This window comes from Emydura macquarii, unplaced genomic scaffold (genome assembly GCF_026122565.2).
Source record: "Emydura macquarii macquarii isolate MOO-44397 ecotype Brisbane River unplaced genomic scaffold, CSIRO-AGI_Emac_v2 contig_1790, whole genome shotgun sequence".
Taxonomy (NCBI): domain Eukaryota; kingdom Metazoa; phylum Chordata; order Testudines; family Chelidae; genus Emydura; species Emydura macquarii.
Genome location: NW_027131927.1, coordinates 19,095,823 through 19,115,097, shown reverse-complemented (window position 1 = coordinate 19,115,097; position 19,275 = coordinate 19,095,823). Strand labels below are relative to the sequence as shown.

General features: G+C 43.3%; 2 protein-coding genes across 3 annotated transcripts in view; one reads left to right on the top strand and one right to left on the bottom strand.

Moving 5' to 3' along the window:
• SHROOM3 (shroom family member 3) overlaps positions 1–19,275 on the bottom strand; it is a 268,939-nt gene that overhangs the window by 239,096 nt on the left and 10,568 nt on the right. The window contains exons 1-2 of one of the 2 annotated variants that reach the window (XM_067557046.1): positions 17,069–17,165; positions 16,709–16,888 (exon numbers count right to left, since the gene is read on the bottom strand). In XM_067557046.1, coding sequence (XP_067413147.1) covers positions 16,709–16,771 — 63 coding nt within the window. In that variant the 5' untranslated portion in view covers positions 16,772–16,888; positions 17,069–17,165. Of the gene's footprint in view, positions 1–16,708; positions 16,889–17,068; positions 17,166–19,275 lie in introns of those variants that run through there. The other variant, XM_067557045.1, reaches the window with a different exon arrangement.
• The window catches only part of CCDC158 (coiled-coil domain containing 158), a 50,934-nt gene continuing 49,006 nt past the window's right edge, over positions 17,348–19,275 (top strand). Inside the window, exons 1-2 of the mRNA XM_067557266.1 lie at positions 17,348–17,363; positions 17,586–17,622. Coding sequence (XP_067413367.1) covers positions 17,348–17,363; positions 17,586–17,622 — 53 coding nt within the window. The remainder of the gene's footprint in view (positions 17,364–17,585; positions 17,623–19,275) is intronic.

Below are 19,275 nucleotides of genomic sequence, written 5' to 3'. Positions count from 1 at the left end.
ATGCATGAACAAATGCACAAAATTAGTGACAGCGCAAGCGAGGTTGTAGCTACAAGTAAAACAAACAAAATACAAATTTTTGCAGTGTTGTTTTAGGGAAAGGAAGGCACAAGTCATATAGCTGCCAGTGGCCTCGTGCACAGCATGTTTGACATTCAGGGGGCTGGTTGCTGAGGAAACCAAATCCCACAGACTCATTAATGCTCCACAGCAAGAGTCATCTCTGTCTCATTTAAGAAAAATTATTGACCTTTGTATGCGGTGGAAAGATATGTCAGGATTAAAAGCAAATCCTGGTTTCACCACAACAGTAAAAACGTTCCCATCCACAAAGCTGAAAATCTGATGCTGAAATATTATTCCCTAATGTGCAAAAAGTGAAACATAACATACTGCCTCAGTGAGGTGATGTTTTGATTTATGGGTCTGTTCCAAGTTGTCTTTATTTAATGTTGTGCTACAGGAAAGGGAGGAATATTCATTTAAAGCTAAGAACCACCAGTTCTGTGATGGGAATGTTTCTGTGCAAGTCCCACTCCTGCAATCCTTGCTCACGTGACTAGAGGGGAAATGCATTGACTGGGACTCATTGATTTCAATGGAGTTACTCCTCTGAGTAAGGGTCACTCATGTGAGTAAGGGCTGCAGGATCAGGCCCAAATGGAATAGATCCAGAGTGCCAGAGTTTTCTTTTCACTGCCATTGGTTCTGATGCTCTGAGTTTCTAGAGCCCACAAGTTCCATCCTATGTAAAGAAATTTGATTACATTATTATACAAATGCACACAAACAAACTCAATAAACACATACACAAAAGGTCCATTCCATACATTATGTATATACATCTATGCGTTCTAATGCCAATCGCCTAGCAGAGATTTGAGAACCACTAAGGGTACATTTTTCTAGAGCACTTGAGTCCCATTTTCAAAAATCATTTAGGCACTTGCAAGTCTGTCTCATTGAAAGTGAATAGGACTTAGGTCCTAAGGGCAGATTTTTAAAGGTATTAAGGCACCTAAAGATTTAGATAGGTTCCTAGGGAGATTTTCAAAAGCACCTAACTCCAAATGGAAGTTGGGCACTTTTGAAAATCTCACTAGGCACACATCTAAATCTTTAGGTGCCTAAATACCTTTAAAAATCTGGCCCTTATGAGCCAAGTCCTATTGACTTTCAGGGGGATTTAGACTCCTAAGTGCCCACGTCCCTTTTGAAAATGAGACTTAGGTGCTTTTGAAAATTTTACCCTAAATATATTTGCCATCCATGATATCAGTTACCTGTAGGTTAATATTGCATCCTGAATAATAGTGATTTAATTCCAGAACTACCACATTTCATAGGTATTTAGTAAATAGGAGAATGCTGGGATTGGGGAGGGGGGGATTAATTGCTATCTATGTATATGTATACTCAGGGCCCAAGCATTTTTTTTTGGACCCAGTACAAACTTGTAACATGGGCCCCCTCCCACACACATACCCATGGGGGTCGCAGCCTGGGCCCGGCCTCCCAGGGCCTCCAGACCCCGGTAAAGTGTACCCTTTTTTTCCCCATGTGGGGGCCCTGCATATACTCTGTGTGTATGTGTGTGTGTGTATGTATAATCACATACATGTATTCATATGTATATTTATATACACATACCTACGCAGAACTATTTACGACACTTTTCTATTTTTTCCCTTCAGTTCTGATTAGCTGAAATGGTATCATGTGACCTAAAATGTTTTCTCACTACTAGTCAATTCAGAAAAACAAGTAACAGCTCATTGAACGTGGTCAGATGCACTATGATTTCATGGGACAAGATGGCTGGTGCAGCACACAAAAGGAAGATTCACCCGCTTGTGTTTAAAAAGAAACTATGAAGAAATTAATAGAGCCTCTTTCTGAAAGCAATAGTTCCTGTCATTTGGGACTTTGATAGTTTAACAATGCCCTTAGACTTCAGACGTTACCATCAACAAAAGGATGTGTTGGGCACCTAGTGATTTCAATAGAGGTAGAGGTATTCAGCACTTGCCAGGATCAGGCCACACACAGAAACTATCCCATCACCTAGGAGGCAATATTTTACAGCTACTGCCTTGGAAACCAGGCATTTCTGCTAACTTGTTTGCATCCAGATTTAAAACAAACAAAGTACCTTGCAGATGATTAATGGTTCCCCGTGCTCCAGTCCGCCTTTCAGAGTGAATCCCCATGGAGCTCCTCCTTGAAGCAACACCTCCAGATAAATGTATCTTTCTTTACGGGTTATGCTGGATTCTGAAGAGGCTCTGCCAGTGGCAGTATTATCTAGCATCCTCATCTTTATATCACATACTCAGCCAGCCACAAATCCCACTGAAGCAGTCATGGAAGAACGAGTTGAACTCTCCCAAGTCCACTACGAGTAAGCATGTGAAACCCTGGGCTGTTTGGGGAAAAAGGTTCTGAGACAGCAAGTTTCTCTTCTGAGTTGAAGTCCAGGGTCCTGTGTTGAAAAGTCTTCACGCCAGCATTTCAGCATGTTGCTTTTCCTTCAGAACTCACTGAGTCCGTGCCGGCATTTCAGTATTGTGTCTTTCCCATCCTAAATACCTTGGCATGATAACTCTCTGAAAATTATTCTTCCTGCCCTTAATATTTCAAATCTGTGGTTTTTATGTAAATTGGACAAAAGAAAAAACTATGTAGATTTAAAACCACTAGCCAGTGAATTGCCAAAATCCGAACGAATGCTTCATTTGTGATTGATTATCAGTCTTTTCTTCCTTTCTGTGTGCGATTTACCATTATAATGGCCTTTTTGCCTCAGTCCATTGCACTAAAAGAATGAAAGCGTCTTCTCCCTCTCGCTCGCTCTCTCCTGCTTACTTCACAATTTTCTGACTTGTCAAAAAGAAAAAAACAGAGCGGGGGAGAAAGCCCAGACCAAAAAAGTATTTCTGTGTGGTTTTAAACTTGTAATGACTTCTCACGTCTGGAATTAAAAAGAAATAGGAGTTTACAGGGCAAACAGGAAACGTAGTTGAAATTAATCCCTTGAAAAAATGTTAAGATGATAGCTGAGTTCTTTTCCCTTTCTGTGCTTTCCCAAATGATCTGCCAGAGTTGCAGCAGCCACTGCTGCTAAGAGGGAGAGTGAGGAAGTGAGAGCAAGCTGGATTAAGGCAAGGAGAGGCAATGCTGCCCATTTCTGCACAGCAAGCATGAAGCTATGCAATACAGGGTGCAGGACCTGGTGCTCCCATTTCTATAAACCCCGCAGAAACCACCATCTTTATATAGAACATTCCTAGAGATTGTGATGATCAGAACTGCCAGTCGCTGAAAATATGCACCGCTGAATTCGTCAGTCAGCACAGAGTGCTACTACTACTGTCTTACAATTATAAAGTGCCTTTCCTCCAGAAGGATCCAACCAGACTTTCCTGTATACCTCTCTCACACTCTCCCATGTACGGTACAATTAAAGGTCAATATCTACCAACAGTTACTTATTTATCAGATAATTACTACAGAGTAGAATATCTCAGGCACTCCATCCTATATCCCTACACTTGGAACAAGAAATAACGGCAGTGTCTCAGGATATATCTGATTTATGGAGCTATCTGGTAACTATTGGTACTATTTGACTTTTTAATAGCGTGTGTGTGCGCTTGTGTGTGTTTACAGACACAGAGACTTGAATTGTTTTAACCTGCATTAGTTTTACTCCTAAAATACTGTTGCAGAAGGGTTCACAAACATTTGCATGGCATATCTTTCTATTAAGACTAGATCTTAATAGAACAATTGTCTGGCTACCCCTCCCATTCAGGATTACATGACATCCCTGGGACAACTGTCACAATATATGCTAAAGTAGTTAATATGCTTTTAGCAATCTTTGCCGTGCGGCGTTACTCTGCACAGTGACTCTGTCAATATGGCAGCATGCTTATTCCCACTCAGTGACTGCCATCTCCAATATACTCCTTTTACAAGTAAAAGGATGATTTTTCTGGCTGCCAAATCTGCAAACTCAGCTTGGACTCTGAGAGTCAAACTGTGTTCTTCCCACCATTGCAGACCCACCAGCACTATGGGTTTCCCTTGCAGACAAGAGGATTTCAATGGGTATGTGGGGGGATCCTAGACTCTGGGTCAATCCCTCTGATTCCCCATTCCCCTGCTTGAGAAGCAGATTAAACCACAGGCTCACTTAAACACTCAGCCCTTTGATCTCAGACCTAGCTAGGAGATGTCTCCTTCCCCCTTTAGCCTGTAATGGTGATGAGGATCCTTAGTTCCACCAGTTGCAAATCCTGTGTAACCTCACTGAAGTCATGGCAAGAGCTACTGTAAAACATTTAGAAAAGTGAAATAATATAAAATAGTTCCCTGCAGTTGGCTTGTTGTCTTTGGAGCAGCCAGAATCACATCGGCATTTGGATCTCGCTCTCTTGTTAATGCAGCTGTGTGTATAATTTAGGCTGTAAATTTTCACTCTAAAAACAACAATTTGGGGGATATTAGAGAGCACAGACGGATGAGGGAATATCTTTTATTGGACCAACTTCTGTTGGTGAGAGAGACAAGCTCTTGAGATATACAGAGCTCAGGAAGAAGAGCTCTGTGTAAGCTGAAAAGCTGTTCTCTCTCACCTTCAGAAGTTGGTCCAATAAAAGGTATTATCTCAACTACTTGGTCTCTCTAATATCCAGGGACCAACACAGCTACAACAACACTGCATACAATTATTGGTATATGCAGAAATACTCAGCAACCCAGAGGTCTGATTTCCACAACATGTAGGTGAGGGCAAATGTGCTATAAATAGCAAGTTATCTCCACTGCTTATATAGCCCTGGTCAAAGAAACATAAAATGTTACTTTACACATTGAAAATGATCACTGCAGATCAAATGAATGGGTCAGATTTCTTCAGCTGGTGTAAATCTGGAATAGCTCTATTAAATCTGGAATAGTGGAGTGACATGGATTTATATCAGCTGAGGATCTGGCCCACAATTTCCACACGACTTGGTCTTTTAAAAGTTTTTAAAGTTTGCAAAACCATAGTCCCAAGGAACACATCAGGCCCACACTCCATTACAATGTCAGCCTGAATTCTGTTGCATGATGCAGGATGGCAAAAAAATTATTATGCTAATAATAGTCTAGTACAAATCCTTCTAACAAGGAATATTCACCCCCAAACACAATTAAAACAATATTTTCAGTTCAGTTACAGAAAGAGAATCCAAAGTCTCAAATACTAACTTTTTTTTGTTAGCTTATCTATCTGTATCCTCAAATAGCAGGAGTACCTGTCCCTGTAAACAGGAAACTTATTTAAGAGCAAGAGATTCCAATAAGCCAAACTGCCTGCCTAAATGGAGCCAGAGCATTGTTGGTCAGGCTGTGAAACAAAAGATCCGGGTCCAGTAATTGTATTGATGAAAGTAGAATAATGAACTTGATTTAAAATTCTGCAGGGTTTGAGAGTCATAGAAAATAGATTTGGGTACAGTACTGTCAAAGTCCAGTTTCACAATCCTAATGCAATGGAAACGTCCACTGATTTCAGTGTTTGGACTGAAAGATCAAACCCCAAATCTCTAATCAATAAGACCACTGCCTCCTATATATGAATTGCTGCTGGTTGCTGTAACTCAGTTTCTAAATCCATGACTAACATTCCAAGTTTCTTCTCCAAACAACCAATGTAAGTAATATCCTAATATGTTCTGTGCTGATTTAGATACAAATTTGTTTCACCAAAGCCATGGTGCCACCTACAGACAGTCTATACTAATGCAGTGTTTTGACAGCTCTATACTAATCAGATAGCATTCCAGATCTGATCAACTCACAATTGTCACAACTGGCTTAAACAGCACGGGGTTTAGTTACCCTGGTTTTTTTTTAATTTTTATTTCAGAAAGGAAAAAAAATCTGCACAAAAACTCTAGAACAATGTTGTTGACCCTAAAAGCAATACCACATCCATAAATATCAAAGGACGTACAGAGTGGAAGAGAAAATAGCATAAATTATTAAGTCCTCACCGTGGAAATCAATGGGAGTTGCACCATTATGATATTGATTCATTTGTTCACAGCAGCACCTATGATGTGGAAATTGCTGTCCAAACAAAAGACAGTCTCTGGGAGGGCTTTGTGACATTTAGGCTGACTTTAGTGTGTACCCCATGAACAAAACTGTGCAGCACTTAGGAAATGTAGCAATACACACGGAGGTAGTTGAGATGGAGAGCTGATCATTTTCAACTTTCGATAAAATCAGGAGGGCGTGTGAGGGAGAGGTGCTGCTTGTCAGTGGTGTCATTTCAGAAAAATTCAGAGGGCGAGAGGGGGAACTTGTGTCAGTATAGAGAACATTATATGTGATTTTATTACATCCTGCAAAGTTGGAGGGAGGGAAAGGAAGTTGAGCATATACATCTATGAAAAGTCAGGGGGGCAAAACAAGGCCTGGGAGGCGGGTAACTGCATCCCTTGTCCCAGAGCAGTGATGCCCCTGCTGCTAGTCAAACCCTGGTGGTTTGTGGAAGCTGCTGCAGATCAGTTGTCATATTCTGTGTGGATGGCAGGAGTGGGACTAAGTAGGTTTGGAAGGATTAGATTTTAATCATCGGTAAATGTCATTAAACGTCGATTTCACCGTACACTCGCAAACCAATTTCCATCAATAATAACCTAAATTTATGGAGAGACAGAGTAAGAAAAATGCTGCTTGAGAACTTAAAGAGTTTGATTTAAGGCTATTTGTTTTGTATATTTTGACATATGATATTGACAATTTCTGTTTTAACGGTTATGAAGCTTTAACATTTTGAATCTCAACCTCTACTGTCATTAAATAATTATTGTCTGACTCCCCTCCATAATTTCCCACAAGTGTGAACATTTAAATAGAGAAAAATAGTGCTATTTACGCCTCAGATTCCATTTTGGCCCTCCTAATTACCTTTTTATATCACCAACAGCAAGAGTGCTCCTTTTTATTGGCTTCATTGGTTAGATTTCCATTTTTTGAAGGATTTCTGGGCAGCTCAAACAACTTTCTGGACCTTGCCATTTAGCCATACTGGTTTCCTTCTAGCCCTCCTGTCTCCCTTTTTGTGCAGAGGTATTCATGCCTTTGGAAACTCTATTATTGTTTTGCTAAGTAGCAAAGATACACCAATGTGCCAGTAGCATGACTGGGATTAGCTCCCAGGTTTCCTGACTCCCAGTCCCTGATCCAAACCTTAGACCAGCGATTTTCAATCTTTTTCCATACTGTGACCCTATATTGCAACAGAAAAAGTTTCAGAACCTTCGTCCCATTTAGCTATGAACAAAGGGAAGTTCATTGTGACCACCTCATACTTGCTGCACCTCTCTGAGGGTCATGACCCCAAGGCACATGATCTAAACTTGGGGCTCCACAACAAAAGTTCTGCATCTGCCTTCAGAGAATCTTGTCACAGACACACACCCCTTTTTAGCTCCTCCCCTTTCCTCTCAGCTCCCCTCAACCCCTTGCTCTCACTCTCCCAGCTCGCTGCCCCTCCATCTCTCTCCATGGCCAGCCATGCTCCCTACCAGGCTACGCCTGCGGACTCCACTCGCTGACTTCAGCCATTTTCTCCACGCTGCCTCTGCTGTCCAGACCCTGGTCCCCATGCAATTGCCGGCTGCCAGTGGCCTAGCATCCAGGTCAGGTGCAGGGTGGGACAGTAATAGGCACTGCAGGAGCAGGCTCGCTCTCCAACCCTCCCTCTGGGGCCTTCCCTTGTGCACCAGCTGCTGCCTTCAGAGGCGCTGTCTCTGCTTGCTCCTATTCCCTGAACACAGCAAGGATGCAAGACTGTTCTGCTTCACATCAGGTTCTTGCACTCCCCTGATAACCTCTTTGCATCCTCCAAGTGGGTGTGTGCGTGCCCCACAGTTTGAAAACCAATATGCTAAACCAGGCTGCAGTTTTAGAAAGCAAAACAAAAAGCCTGAATTTGCAATAAATGAATCCCTTTTATTAATTATTATTATTATTTTAATTGCGGTAGCACCTAAAAGCCCCAGGCATGGATTAGCAACCCATTACGCTTGGTGCTGTACAAATACAGAACAAAAAGATGATCCTTAGTCTTGTCTGCAGCTGTCTAGTGTCAGAGGACATGCAACAAACCCACTGACTCATTAGGACACTGACACCTCCCTCTGAATCTGCATCATTCCTGCATTGTTAGATGTCACTTAGGGCATAAACTAGGCTCCGCCACCCCTGTCTATTGGGATGCTCTTTGCATGTCTTCTCTGTTATTAAGTCCCTGAAGCTTTCTCTTTCTAAGTACTGTTCAAATGAAGGATTCTTTCAATTAGCCCCCTTTGCATGTTCCTCTGGCTACCCAATCACACACCTGCCACAACAGATACTCTGACTTCATTCTTAACTCATCCCAAATATTTACATTTTCTTCTCTGGATAACTTTAGAGATAAGGAGTTTTGAACTCGCTGATGAATTGCAGCATTTGTTATAAATTAATTCCATCTAATACCCAGTATTTTCCTGGGTCTTTTGCTTTGAAAGACACTGAGACGTCTGTCTGATTTCCAGCTCACACAGCCATATGTTAAAGGGTAAATAACATTTGAGTTATAGACTCATAGCTTGGTCTTTAAGTTGTAGATTTTTGATGACCCAATATTAGGTAAGCTGGTGAATGCAGCTGCTACACTGCCAATTTGTGAAGTTATTTCCTTCTTCATATCCCCATTGGTTTGCACGTTATTGCTAAGGTGTGTAAACTGGCTCACTTCTTGCATTCCTTTGCCTTCTGATGTAATGTGTGAATTAGGGGTTGCTGAGGCGCTTTGGATTAGTTTTCTCATAACTGATCATGAATCCCATCTTTTTTGCGATGCTGGATAGTCTTTCGGTCTTTGCTTGCATGTTGATTGAGCTGTCACTAAAAAGAGCTATGTCATCAGCAAAATCTAGATCTGCCATGTATTGTGGTTGAGCTACGCAATTAGGGCCCAAGCATAATTTTTTGGGGCCCAGTACAAACTTGTAATACGGGTTCCCTCCCACACACATACCACAATCCCTCATCCCATGCCTACAATCTCATGAGCCATGAAAAAAGTTTGAATTCTGAAATTCTGAATTCTGTTACATATTCTACATTTCTGAAAAATGCCCCCTCCCCTTTGCTATTTTTGTTTAACATAACACCCAGCCTGAGAGTCCTACGAGTTTGCTGACTATTTTGTAACTTTTTGGTCATTATAAAGGTATTATATCCTGTCAATGTCTTGTTTTTTTTATTCTAATGGACCAATGTGACTGCAAACATTTTATAATGAGGCCAATTAACTTTAAAGCTTTATTTTTCTGGCCTTTTTCATTGCAAAATCATGAATTAACCCGCCAAAGTCAATTTCTCTTGCAAGTTCACACTCAATAGACAAGATAGATGGGTGGTTTAACCATTCTTGCCCCTGTGACGCAGGCTGGATTTGGGGGGCGGATTTATTATATTTTTTTAACATCAGTATGTCAAAATCATAATAATTCATGTGAGATAGGCCATGTTAGAAAGGCTATAACGTGCTAAGTAAGATGATAATGTTTATGTTCATGTGTTATATGTGTAATGGAAGTTATGGATATGTTTGTATCTATATTTCAATTTGTACTGTGTTTCTGGGCGACACCCCAGACAGGATGGCTGTAGCAGTAGCCTGCTTAATGCCCCATTAAAGAAATTCACACGTACAATGGGTCCAGGGGGAGAAGCCAGGAATATACCTGATGAGTCACCTGGAATTACTCATGTGACTCTGGATTCCATTTTATTCCTGTAAATTTCTACAAGCAGCATGGAAAAGGCCAAAGGACATAAAAGGCAGCTGCACCACATCCATTTTGTCTTCAGTCACCAGTCTTCAATCTTCACATACTTCTGGATCAACTCATCTACAACTGAACTGAACTTAAGCTGTGAAACAAAGGACTGAGACCCATCCAGGTACTGGATGTATACCAGAGGGACTATACAAGCCTGCAGACTCCACAAGTCTATTAGAAACCTGATATATATGGACTTTCAAATCAACTGTATGTGTCTGATTGCTTTAATCCTTTAACACTTCTCTGATAGTTTGTTTCTTTCTTTTTATAATAAACCTTTAGTTTTAGTTACTAAAGGACTGGCTGGCAGCGTGGTATTTTGGGTAAGATCCAAACTTATATTGATCTGGTACTGTGGCTGACACTTTGGGGTCAGGAGAAACCTTTTTGGTAAAGAGCATAGAGTTTTAAATAACTGGTCTCTTTACTGGACCTAGTGGCTGATTGGGAGCCAGAGACTGAAATGTAGTAAAGGGGGGTGCGTATATTTTATTTTGTTTTCTTGATAATCAGTGTGGGGAATCAGAAGCACTGTTTGAGGCTGGTTGGGAAGTCTGACTTCAGTGTCACCCACCAGTGCTGGGAGAATCTGTCTCTTTTTACAGCCTGCCCTGACCATAGCATTTTCAGGTGGCTACCCTAGGCACAGACGGGTCATAGCCCCATAGTAGAATGCCTGCAGTTTTTGATGAGTGCTAGCTTGCCGAAAACTTCTTTCAGCTTCTGCCACAGTCACTGGCAGTGTGCAAAAAATCCATAGGGCTATGCACACTTCACTGAAAATTAGTTGCAGTTGTTTTTTGTAAATCTCATTTAATAAGATAAGTGGGGGTAGTTCATATTCTTTTCCAAAAGTAGACTTGAAGATTTTTTTCAGGTGCAACATTTCACAAGGAAAATTCTCAGAAAGATCTGTAGGATACTTGTGAAGTAGACATTTAGAAGCTTCTTCCAGTTCCCCAGGTTCTAGTGTCACATATTTTTGGACTGAACGGAATGTCAAACAAATGTTATTGGTTGCTTTGAATCTGTGCTCTAATTCGCAGATGACATTGTCCAAAATTGCATCAAAAACATTCCTTCTGAATAAAGAGTCTGGTTCATTTTCAGAGATGGTAGAACATGATTCCTCAGGCTCAGATGTCTCATCATGAAAACTTTTCCATTTCATTTCTCTCTTATTTGGCAATTGTACCAAAATTCCCAGGACTACTACATACTTTATGTAGAATTTTGGGCCACTGATTTGGGCTGCCTGATTTGTGACATGGCAGTATGGGGTGTGTGTGCGACTGTGAGTGAATTAGACACTTATTCACATATATTTTGGACCTGCAAATCCTACCAGAAGAAGCAGCAGCACTGGCTCTCACTGTTTTGTAGTGCTTTGCTTTGCCCTTCCCACCAACTGTCCCTACTGCCTATGCACAAGGAACTCTGGGATTGGTTGTTCTTGATCTTGATATGATAGACCATGTCACAGAGAGGAGCGCAAATCTCTCTGTCTCTCAGTCTCAAACTACAAGTCCTAGTTTAACTGCACAAGCGCATGCTCTCTATTCTAGAGACGGGCCTGGATTGGGCCAGCAGGCCCAGCAACTCCCTGTTCAGAATGTTGCTTGAGACTGCGCTGACACTGCTTCTGATTGTCTCTAGCAAATCTCAAATGATCTGGACTATAGATACAGGGAAATAAGTTTCTATAAATATCCTCAGGCATGATCTACAATTTAGCCTCAATTTTTTCCTCATGGCAATGGGCGTTCGCTGCCTGGGCCAGGCCCCCCGTAAAGTGTACCTTTCCCCCCCCATATGGGGGCCCTGCACGCAATGCCTGTGTTGTGTCCATCAACATGGTCTAATTCAGCTCCTGTAAAGTCAATGAAGTTTTATCATTGACTTCACAGGAGCAGAATTGAATCCCAAATCCCCAAATCCATATGGAAACATATCATGGGCCAGATCTTCTGTTGGTGTAAATGCACATAGCTCCACTAACTTCCATGAAGCAATGCCAATTTACACCAGCTGAGGATCTGGCCCTGAGGGAAAAGACAAGTATGTTGATGGAAATATTAAATGTTTGTCTCTCCAGGTGCAGAGACTCCTAGGTGTTTGCCTTGCCAGATACACTCCAAGAATAAGAGGCAAAGTTTTCAGTCAGAGCATATTAAAAGTGCTATACTGCCCTCAGTGCATGAATGATCAATTGGATTTTTGTGCATTGTGAGCTGGGAAGGCCTGAGGTATTAGAGGAGTCAGAATGTGGGGTAGCAAATGATGGGGCTTCTGAAAGTGGCAGGGGCCTGTTGCAAGACACCCCCTATCATCATTAGGGCACCTGCACTAATATGAGGGGAGGAGGGGAAGGGACAGGAGCACACCCTATGAGGCACAGGGCTGCAGCCCTGATGGAGAGCAGGTATTGAATTTCTTCCTGCACCAGCAGCTAGAATGCTTTGAATGAAACTTTACCGAGAAACCAAACACCACATATGGCTTTCATTGGTTCCCACACACAATGACTAGTCCTAGAGGAGGGGTTTGTTTCCTAGGACACAGAGCCAGCCAAAGGCTGGGGGTGTGGGTGAAGGAGGGGGCAGGTGGCTTTCAACGGTTGCTGGAGTTTAAGAGCCCCAGACCAGCTTTTTGATAGTCATTGGTGCCGTGTGCAAATGAAAGAGCAGCGTGTGAGCTGCCCCCCCACCCCCATAAGAAGCAGCAAAATCACCTCCCATATGCTCAGGGGAGGGAGGTCCCATTACCAGGGACAGCAGCCCCACTGCAGCAGGATAGACAGCCAGTACTCAGTTCACTAGTTTTTTATTGGCATGACAAGATATACAGGTGCTGCCAAAGAGACAGATCCCTCAGGTGCCTGTCAGAGGTAGGTACAACCTGTCCACGATGAGGCTTCATGCTGTGCCAGGTCAGTACTACACGAGATATTATTGTCATTAGTGTCCATGCCTGCCCCACCATCAGGGTGTTATATAGATTCATGCCGCCTCTCTCCTTTGTCTCAGGGTTACGCACAATTTTTCCTCATCACTTTGTGATGAAGAGCCCTTTGTCATTGCCAATATCGTGGGGAAATAGCTTCACAGTCCGTCCTGTCTCAACAACTGGCATAGAAGGTATCTCTGTCTAGACAGACAAATTTTCCTTGTGTGTGTTTTTTTTTCCCTGCTGAGATACTGATTTGGTACTTTCACAATGTGATGCAGTAAGCAGTGGGCAGGCTGGTGTTATATGGGGGGGATCGAGGGGGCTCGGTTTTCAGCAGGAGAATTCCATCACTTTCTCCCTTAACTGATGGCAGCCAGCATTTTTCTTCCATTCTGTGGAGCAGTCCTTTCATTCTGGTTATAGGGCTGCTTGCTTAGTGGAGGATTCCCTGCAAGTCTTTTGTGGCAGTGCCGCTGTCAGCTGATGCTGAACTGTAGGGTTTGTTTAGAAACATATTTCTTGGGTTTTTGTGACAGGAATTTTCAGGGCTCACTAATATTTTTAAGTCTTGTCCGTAGATATATTTCTTGGGGACTCTGTAAAAGTGCTATGGTGTGTTGTTGGTTGCTATTATTTGGTGTGATTTGCTGCGGTATAGGAGAAGTTGGCTCAAACATATGATTGTACCTGGGCTATCAGTACATTTCTGTGACTGAACGTTAGGTTTGTGATGGAATAATCAGTTATGATATTTCCAGCAGCTGAATGAAGACGACTGCCAAAATTGCTTTCCAATGGAGACTCCCTAATCCAAGTCCTGTTATCAATACTGCCATCCTTCGGCATTCAAAAATAACTCAGACACCTCTTAAAAGCATGGGAGTGGATTAAAAATCCTGAGTTTTTCCTGAAAAATTCATTAATTGGATATTTTCAGGCTGCTATTTGATTTTTGACCTTTTGGGGGAAGCCACCCTCCCCTAATTTGTGTGTGATCTGTGTACAACCTTAAAAACACACACAAACAAAAATGCAACCCTTTCGCATGGCTGCTCCCAGGGAGATTCCACTCACCCCTTCCTAAATCCTTAGAGACAGGGTGACGGAGAGGGGGAGACAAAGGGAATGCCAGAAACAGGGGCAGCAGAGAGCTGGAGGGGATCCCCCAGAGAGCAATGGGGCTAACTGACACAGAAACACCAGCGGAAGCATGAGGCCGGGCTGGCCAGTGTCAGGCATCTCAGGGGAACCCACATGGGGCAGCCCCCTAAGGCATCCCCACAGCCTAGCGGGGATGTCAGGCACCCATCAGGGAATGCTGCAGTACCTCCTCCCTGCCACCAGGGGTGCCTGCCCTACAGGCTGCCAGGCAGCCCCTCTGCCTCCCCACTTCCCCTCAGGGATCCCAGCCAGAGAGCGAGCGCGGGGAGGCGACGGCAGCAGGACGCGGCGCTGGGCGAGGTGGGGAGAGCGCCCCCAGCCCAGCAGCCCTTCTCCCCCTCCGTATCCCCCCGGCCTCCTGGCCCCCACACAGCGCCAGGCGTTGAGCCAGCCACCACCCCTCCCCCTCCCCCACCGCGGCCTGACACCCTTCCTGGCCCTGGTCCCCACCCAGCATGGCCACTTCCCCTGCACAGCGCCAGGCACCGAGCCCTCCCTGGCCTGGCCCCATCCCTCACCCCCTGCCCAGCGCCATATACGGAGCTAGCCACCCCCACAAGGCACCCTCCCAACTCCCCACATTAGCACCAGGCACCAAGTCAGTCACACACACACACCTCAGGTACCCACCCAGCCTGACACCCACCCTGCAGCCCCAGCTCCCTGTCAGTTACCCACCTGGCCCTCTTCACACCTCCAGGCACCCACCCAGCCCTGACACTCACCGGCCCTGCCAGCCACATACCCAGATAGCCCCTTGCCCCACAGCCCACCAGCTACCATATGAGGCACTGATGCAGTCACATGCACACCACCAGGCACCCACCCAGCCTGACACTAATGCAGCTGCCCCAGATCCTCACCAGGCACTGACCCAATACCCCCACCCGGCCTCCTGTAGGCACCATCCACATGGATAGACCCTCCCAGCTCTGTTTCTAAAGAGCAGAGAGACAGGTCCTGCCTCCCACCCAGGTCTGCTCTGACTGCCCATGGCATCAGGATGGAGGAGAGAGGCAGGCAGGCAGGCAGACAGACAATGGCATCAGTGATTCTGTCCCCTGTGAGAAACACCACTTGAGAAGCAACCCCACACTTGGCAGCTCTGCTTGAAGGGGACGCAATGGCCTGATTCACCACTGAGCCAGTCCACGGTGATGCCTGGGTAACACCACTGAAATTAGTGGTGTTCCAGTGGCATAAAACTGAAGTAACAGGGGTGAATTTGACCCAGAGACCTACAGGGAGAGACAATAGGGGGAGAGAGAGACACACAGATTGGACAGCTCAAGGGCCAGAGGCAGAGAACATAAGAAGAAACTCAGCTCTCCAGGGAAAAAGCTGCTGCCTCTGAAGTTGCCGCGGGGGGAAGTCAGCCCCTGCGGAGATGAAAATTAAGACTTCCTTTCCCAGGAGGCTATGACCATGTCCATGTATGCAAATCAGAACAAACATTTATAAGTATTTTGTACAAGTTTGAACTCAGGCTTTGGAGGGCCTAGCACAGGCAGACCTAGATTCCTTTTACTTCCTGCAGAGCCAGCAGACTCCAGGTGCTGCTAGACTCTTAAATTCGTTGGACAATAAGCTTACTCTAGAACTTCAGTTGCCTGTAGCTGGGCAGTCTTCTGCATTAGTGTGTGCCTTCTGGGGACACACACCTGGCTTTACACTCCCATATTTGGAAAATCCAAAGGAGGAGCAATTCATTCCTGCAAGTTCAGCAACTATGAAACATTGTGAGTCACTTGCAGACTCCTTCAGCCCAGTTTGCAGGGAAGAAAACTCAGAGGGAGCTGCAGATGATCAGCACCTCTAAACAAAAGTCACTTGTAATTTTGTATTTAGGCACATAAATTAATGTCTGATTTTAGGCACCCAAGTCTGAAAACTTTTTGACCCTCCTGTACAAACCCATCTTGCACACCAGCCTGGTCTATGACTAGGTTCCTAGGCACTACCGCAACACAGATAATAATTTTGAAAGTGGCAGCCTTCTCTAGTGGTTAAGAGTGGGGCTCTGGGAACTAGGACACCTGGATTCTATTTCTGACTCTTCTGTTGACCTATTGTGCACCTTGGACCAGTGACTTAAGTTTTCTGGATCAGAGAAATTGGGACAATAATATTTATCCACTTGTATAATTTGGCTGAAAGGATTATATAATTGCAAATTCTTCATTCTCTTATATGCCTTGGAACAAATTCTGAACTAAATGCAGCTCTTGTCGGTACAGGGGGATTATGCCAGAGCTGAGTGGGACCTCTGTCTTTCTCAAATTAATCCAGCCTTGCAAAACTGTCATGAAAATCTACTAGACCAGATTTAAAAAAAAAAAAAAAAGCTACTTGCCTTCATGATAGGTGTGTAAAGCGTTTACACTATCAAAAAGACTTACTTGCCACATGAGTGGATGCATAGAATTTTGCAAAGCTGAATAGAGCTCAGGTTTATTAGGGACAAGTTTTCGAAACTGGATGTCTAACATACCTGTAAAATCTGCACCTAAAACCCTCAATTTGAGCCATCCAAATGGGTACTTCAGGAACAAAATAGGTCAATCTGTGCATACAGTTTGTATGTGCAAATGTTCATAGTCTAGGCAGAGAGTTTTGAAATTCTGGCCTTTAGTGTTAATTTGGATCACAATGTCTGATGCCTGAAATCAGTTGTGAGAAAGGTATGCAAAACTTACCACTTTTTCTGACTGGAAGAGATATTTCATAGCAGATGCCAGAGTCATACAACAGGGTGCCATCCCAGATCACGACTGCTAGAGACACAATGTAGTTCTGAGACACACTGCCTTCAGCTCCCTGGGGATTCAGGTAAATCACTTCCCCTCCCCGAGTCTTCAAATAATATCCACCTTCTCCTAGGGAAGTAATTTATTTAGTTTAATCAGCTTCCCCACAGAAAAGCTCCTCTAAATTCATGGGGCTGAGGGGATTTCCTGTCAGGCTTCTCTCTCCTTAGTACTGAAGACCCACAGTCCTGCTCCTTGGGCTGTGTTTGTTAATTCAGACCAGCTCCTCCACAACTAGTTTCTTTTTACCTTAGTGCATTTCTCCCTGGGTGGGGAGAGCTCAGCAGGCAGCAATACTCCCCAGCTGGTGTCTCTAGGAGCAAATCTCCCTAATCTAGTAGGCCTCTTTCAAACTGTTTGTTTGTTCTTTAGCTTCTGGAGGCTTCACTTTTAACACCAGGCTTGGACTGATTTTAACCACATGAACTGCCAGTCATGTGACTACACTAATTTTTCCCCACATGAGGAGGATTGAATGAGTCACAAATGGACAGGACCCATTAACCTCTGAAAGGGTCCAGTCATCCCATGACAGTTGATGCATGTTAGAAAACATACAGTTGTGTTTATGCAACAAAGACCGCCTTACCATTTTACCCACTAAACAAAGCAAAACTTTCCAAAGCAAATATAAGCAACTAATTGTTTAATATTTGTGGACTTATTTCTACAACATTACATTGAATCAATTCAAAATTCATGTGATTAAGACAGAAAGTTGATTTTTAATATGTAAAAAAATAAAGATTGCTATTATTCTTTGCAGACACTGTTACAATGAGCAAGAATATCCAGGAATTAAGGTAGTAGCTGTCTTTTTTGTTGTTTATTAGTGAAGTTATTTTAAAAAATATTCTGCTATTTACTCTTACAATGTACTATAAGACCAGACCAGACTTATTATGACCAGAATATTAAAAGATAGTCTTCTGAGCAATAATGTGACAACAAAGATAAGTAAGAAATGTGTTACAAAGTGCACAGATGTCAAAGCCTTCTCTGAAGAGGAATAAATTACGTTGTTGATGCCAGGGTAATAGTTAGGGCAAGGTACTTCCTCAGTCCACAATAGAATTATCACTGATGACAATGGGACTTTTGCATAAAGATTAAAGGTAGGATGTGGTCCTGGGGTAATAACTGAACATTTAGGGCTTCATTCTCTTACTTGTATTCTCATATTGTTACCTTGCTCATCAGTCCATGAGGTAAAAATGACGCAAGGTCCTTTTCGAAAATCTTTCTGCCTTTTGTTTATTTGGCCCTTTTATGGCAATTAGTTGCATGGTTTAGGCACACAGTTATGCATCAAATAATTGAAAATCTTGCCTGAAAAGTAACATCATTGGGCTTCAGCATTAACACTCAGCATTTAACACTCTTCAGGTTGGATTTACTAGTAGGTTTTGACTGCTTTGCATCACCAAATGGGTGCATGGAGTGCATCAGTGAATTTGGCCCCAAGTTAATAAATGCCTCTGAGTTTTTTGTTGTATTTCACTTAGAAGGCTCCATTTGAACACTTCCTATATCATACTATGGAGGTGTGAGGTGAAACTGAGGTGTAGCAATATCCATACAGTAAATGAGGCACCCTCTAGTTACAATAGAGATACAATAAGCTCAAATCAGGTTGTAAACTTCCTGTGCAGCACTCGGCCAGCTCCACGGGGCAGTGCAGGGGGGTTAGCCTCCTTCCTACTCCAATCTCCCCCAGTGGGGCAATGTGTGCCCTTGAGGCCTTATGGAGGGAGTAGTCTCTGCGGTCTCTTGAGCTCAGAGACTAGACCTAGACTGAGACAGAGCCTTTTTTGAAACTCACAAAGGAAGGGAAGTGCTTTATTTCCGTCCCTTGCGCACCCACACCAGTGCCAGTAACAATCTGGCCATTACTCTATGAGTCTTCGGTCACACATAGCACACTTGACTGCATTTGAACCCAAGAGAAAGTAAGCTTCATTGCAGGTTTTCTCTCTTGATGTCTTTAACACCTATGAAAAATCTAGTGTTTTGTCCATTTTCATGAGCTGTATAGACTTCAAAAATAGGATGTGGATCCCCATTTAGAAATATCTCCCTTCCCATTTTGTCCTTACCTTCCTCTTCCTCCCCTCTTCAAAATGCTAGATGTGTGTTTTTATGAAATGTTGTGCTGCCTGAGTGACTTCAAACAAATAAGATTTTGAAAACTCTGCATTATATGGCTGATTTCATGCTGTGAGCAAGAAGAGTCCCTGTTTCTGTGCTGGAGATCAGTGTGTTTAACTAACTAAATGTTTTCTGTTATTGCAGAGGGTTTCTTCTCTTTAGAACTTTGAAGTGTCTCAGTGTAACATCTGAAAAATACAATCCCACAGCACTTATCAGAATTCCGTATGAAATTTCTCCTTAACCATTTGATCGATTGAAGCCTTAACAACTCAATCAGCCATGATAACTTTAAACAGTGAAGCAGA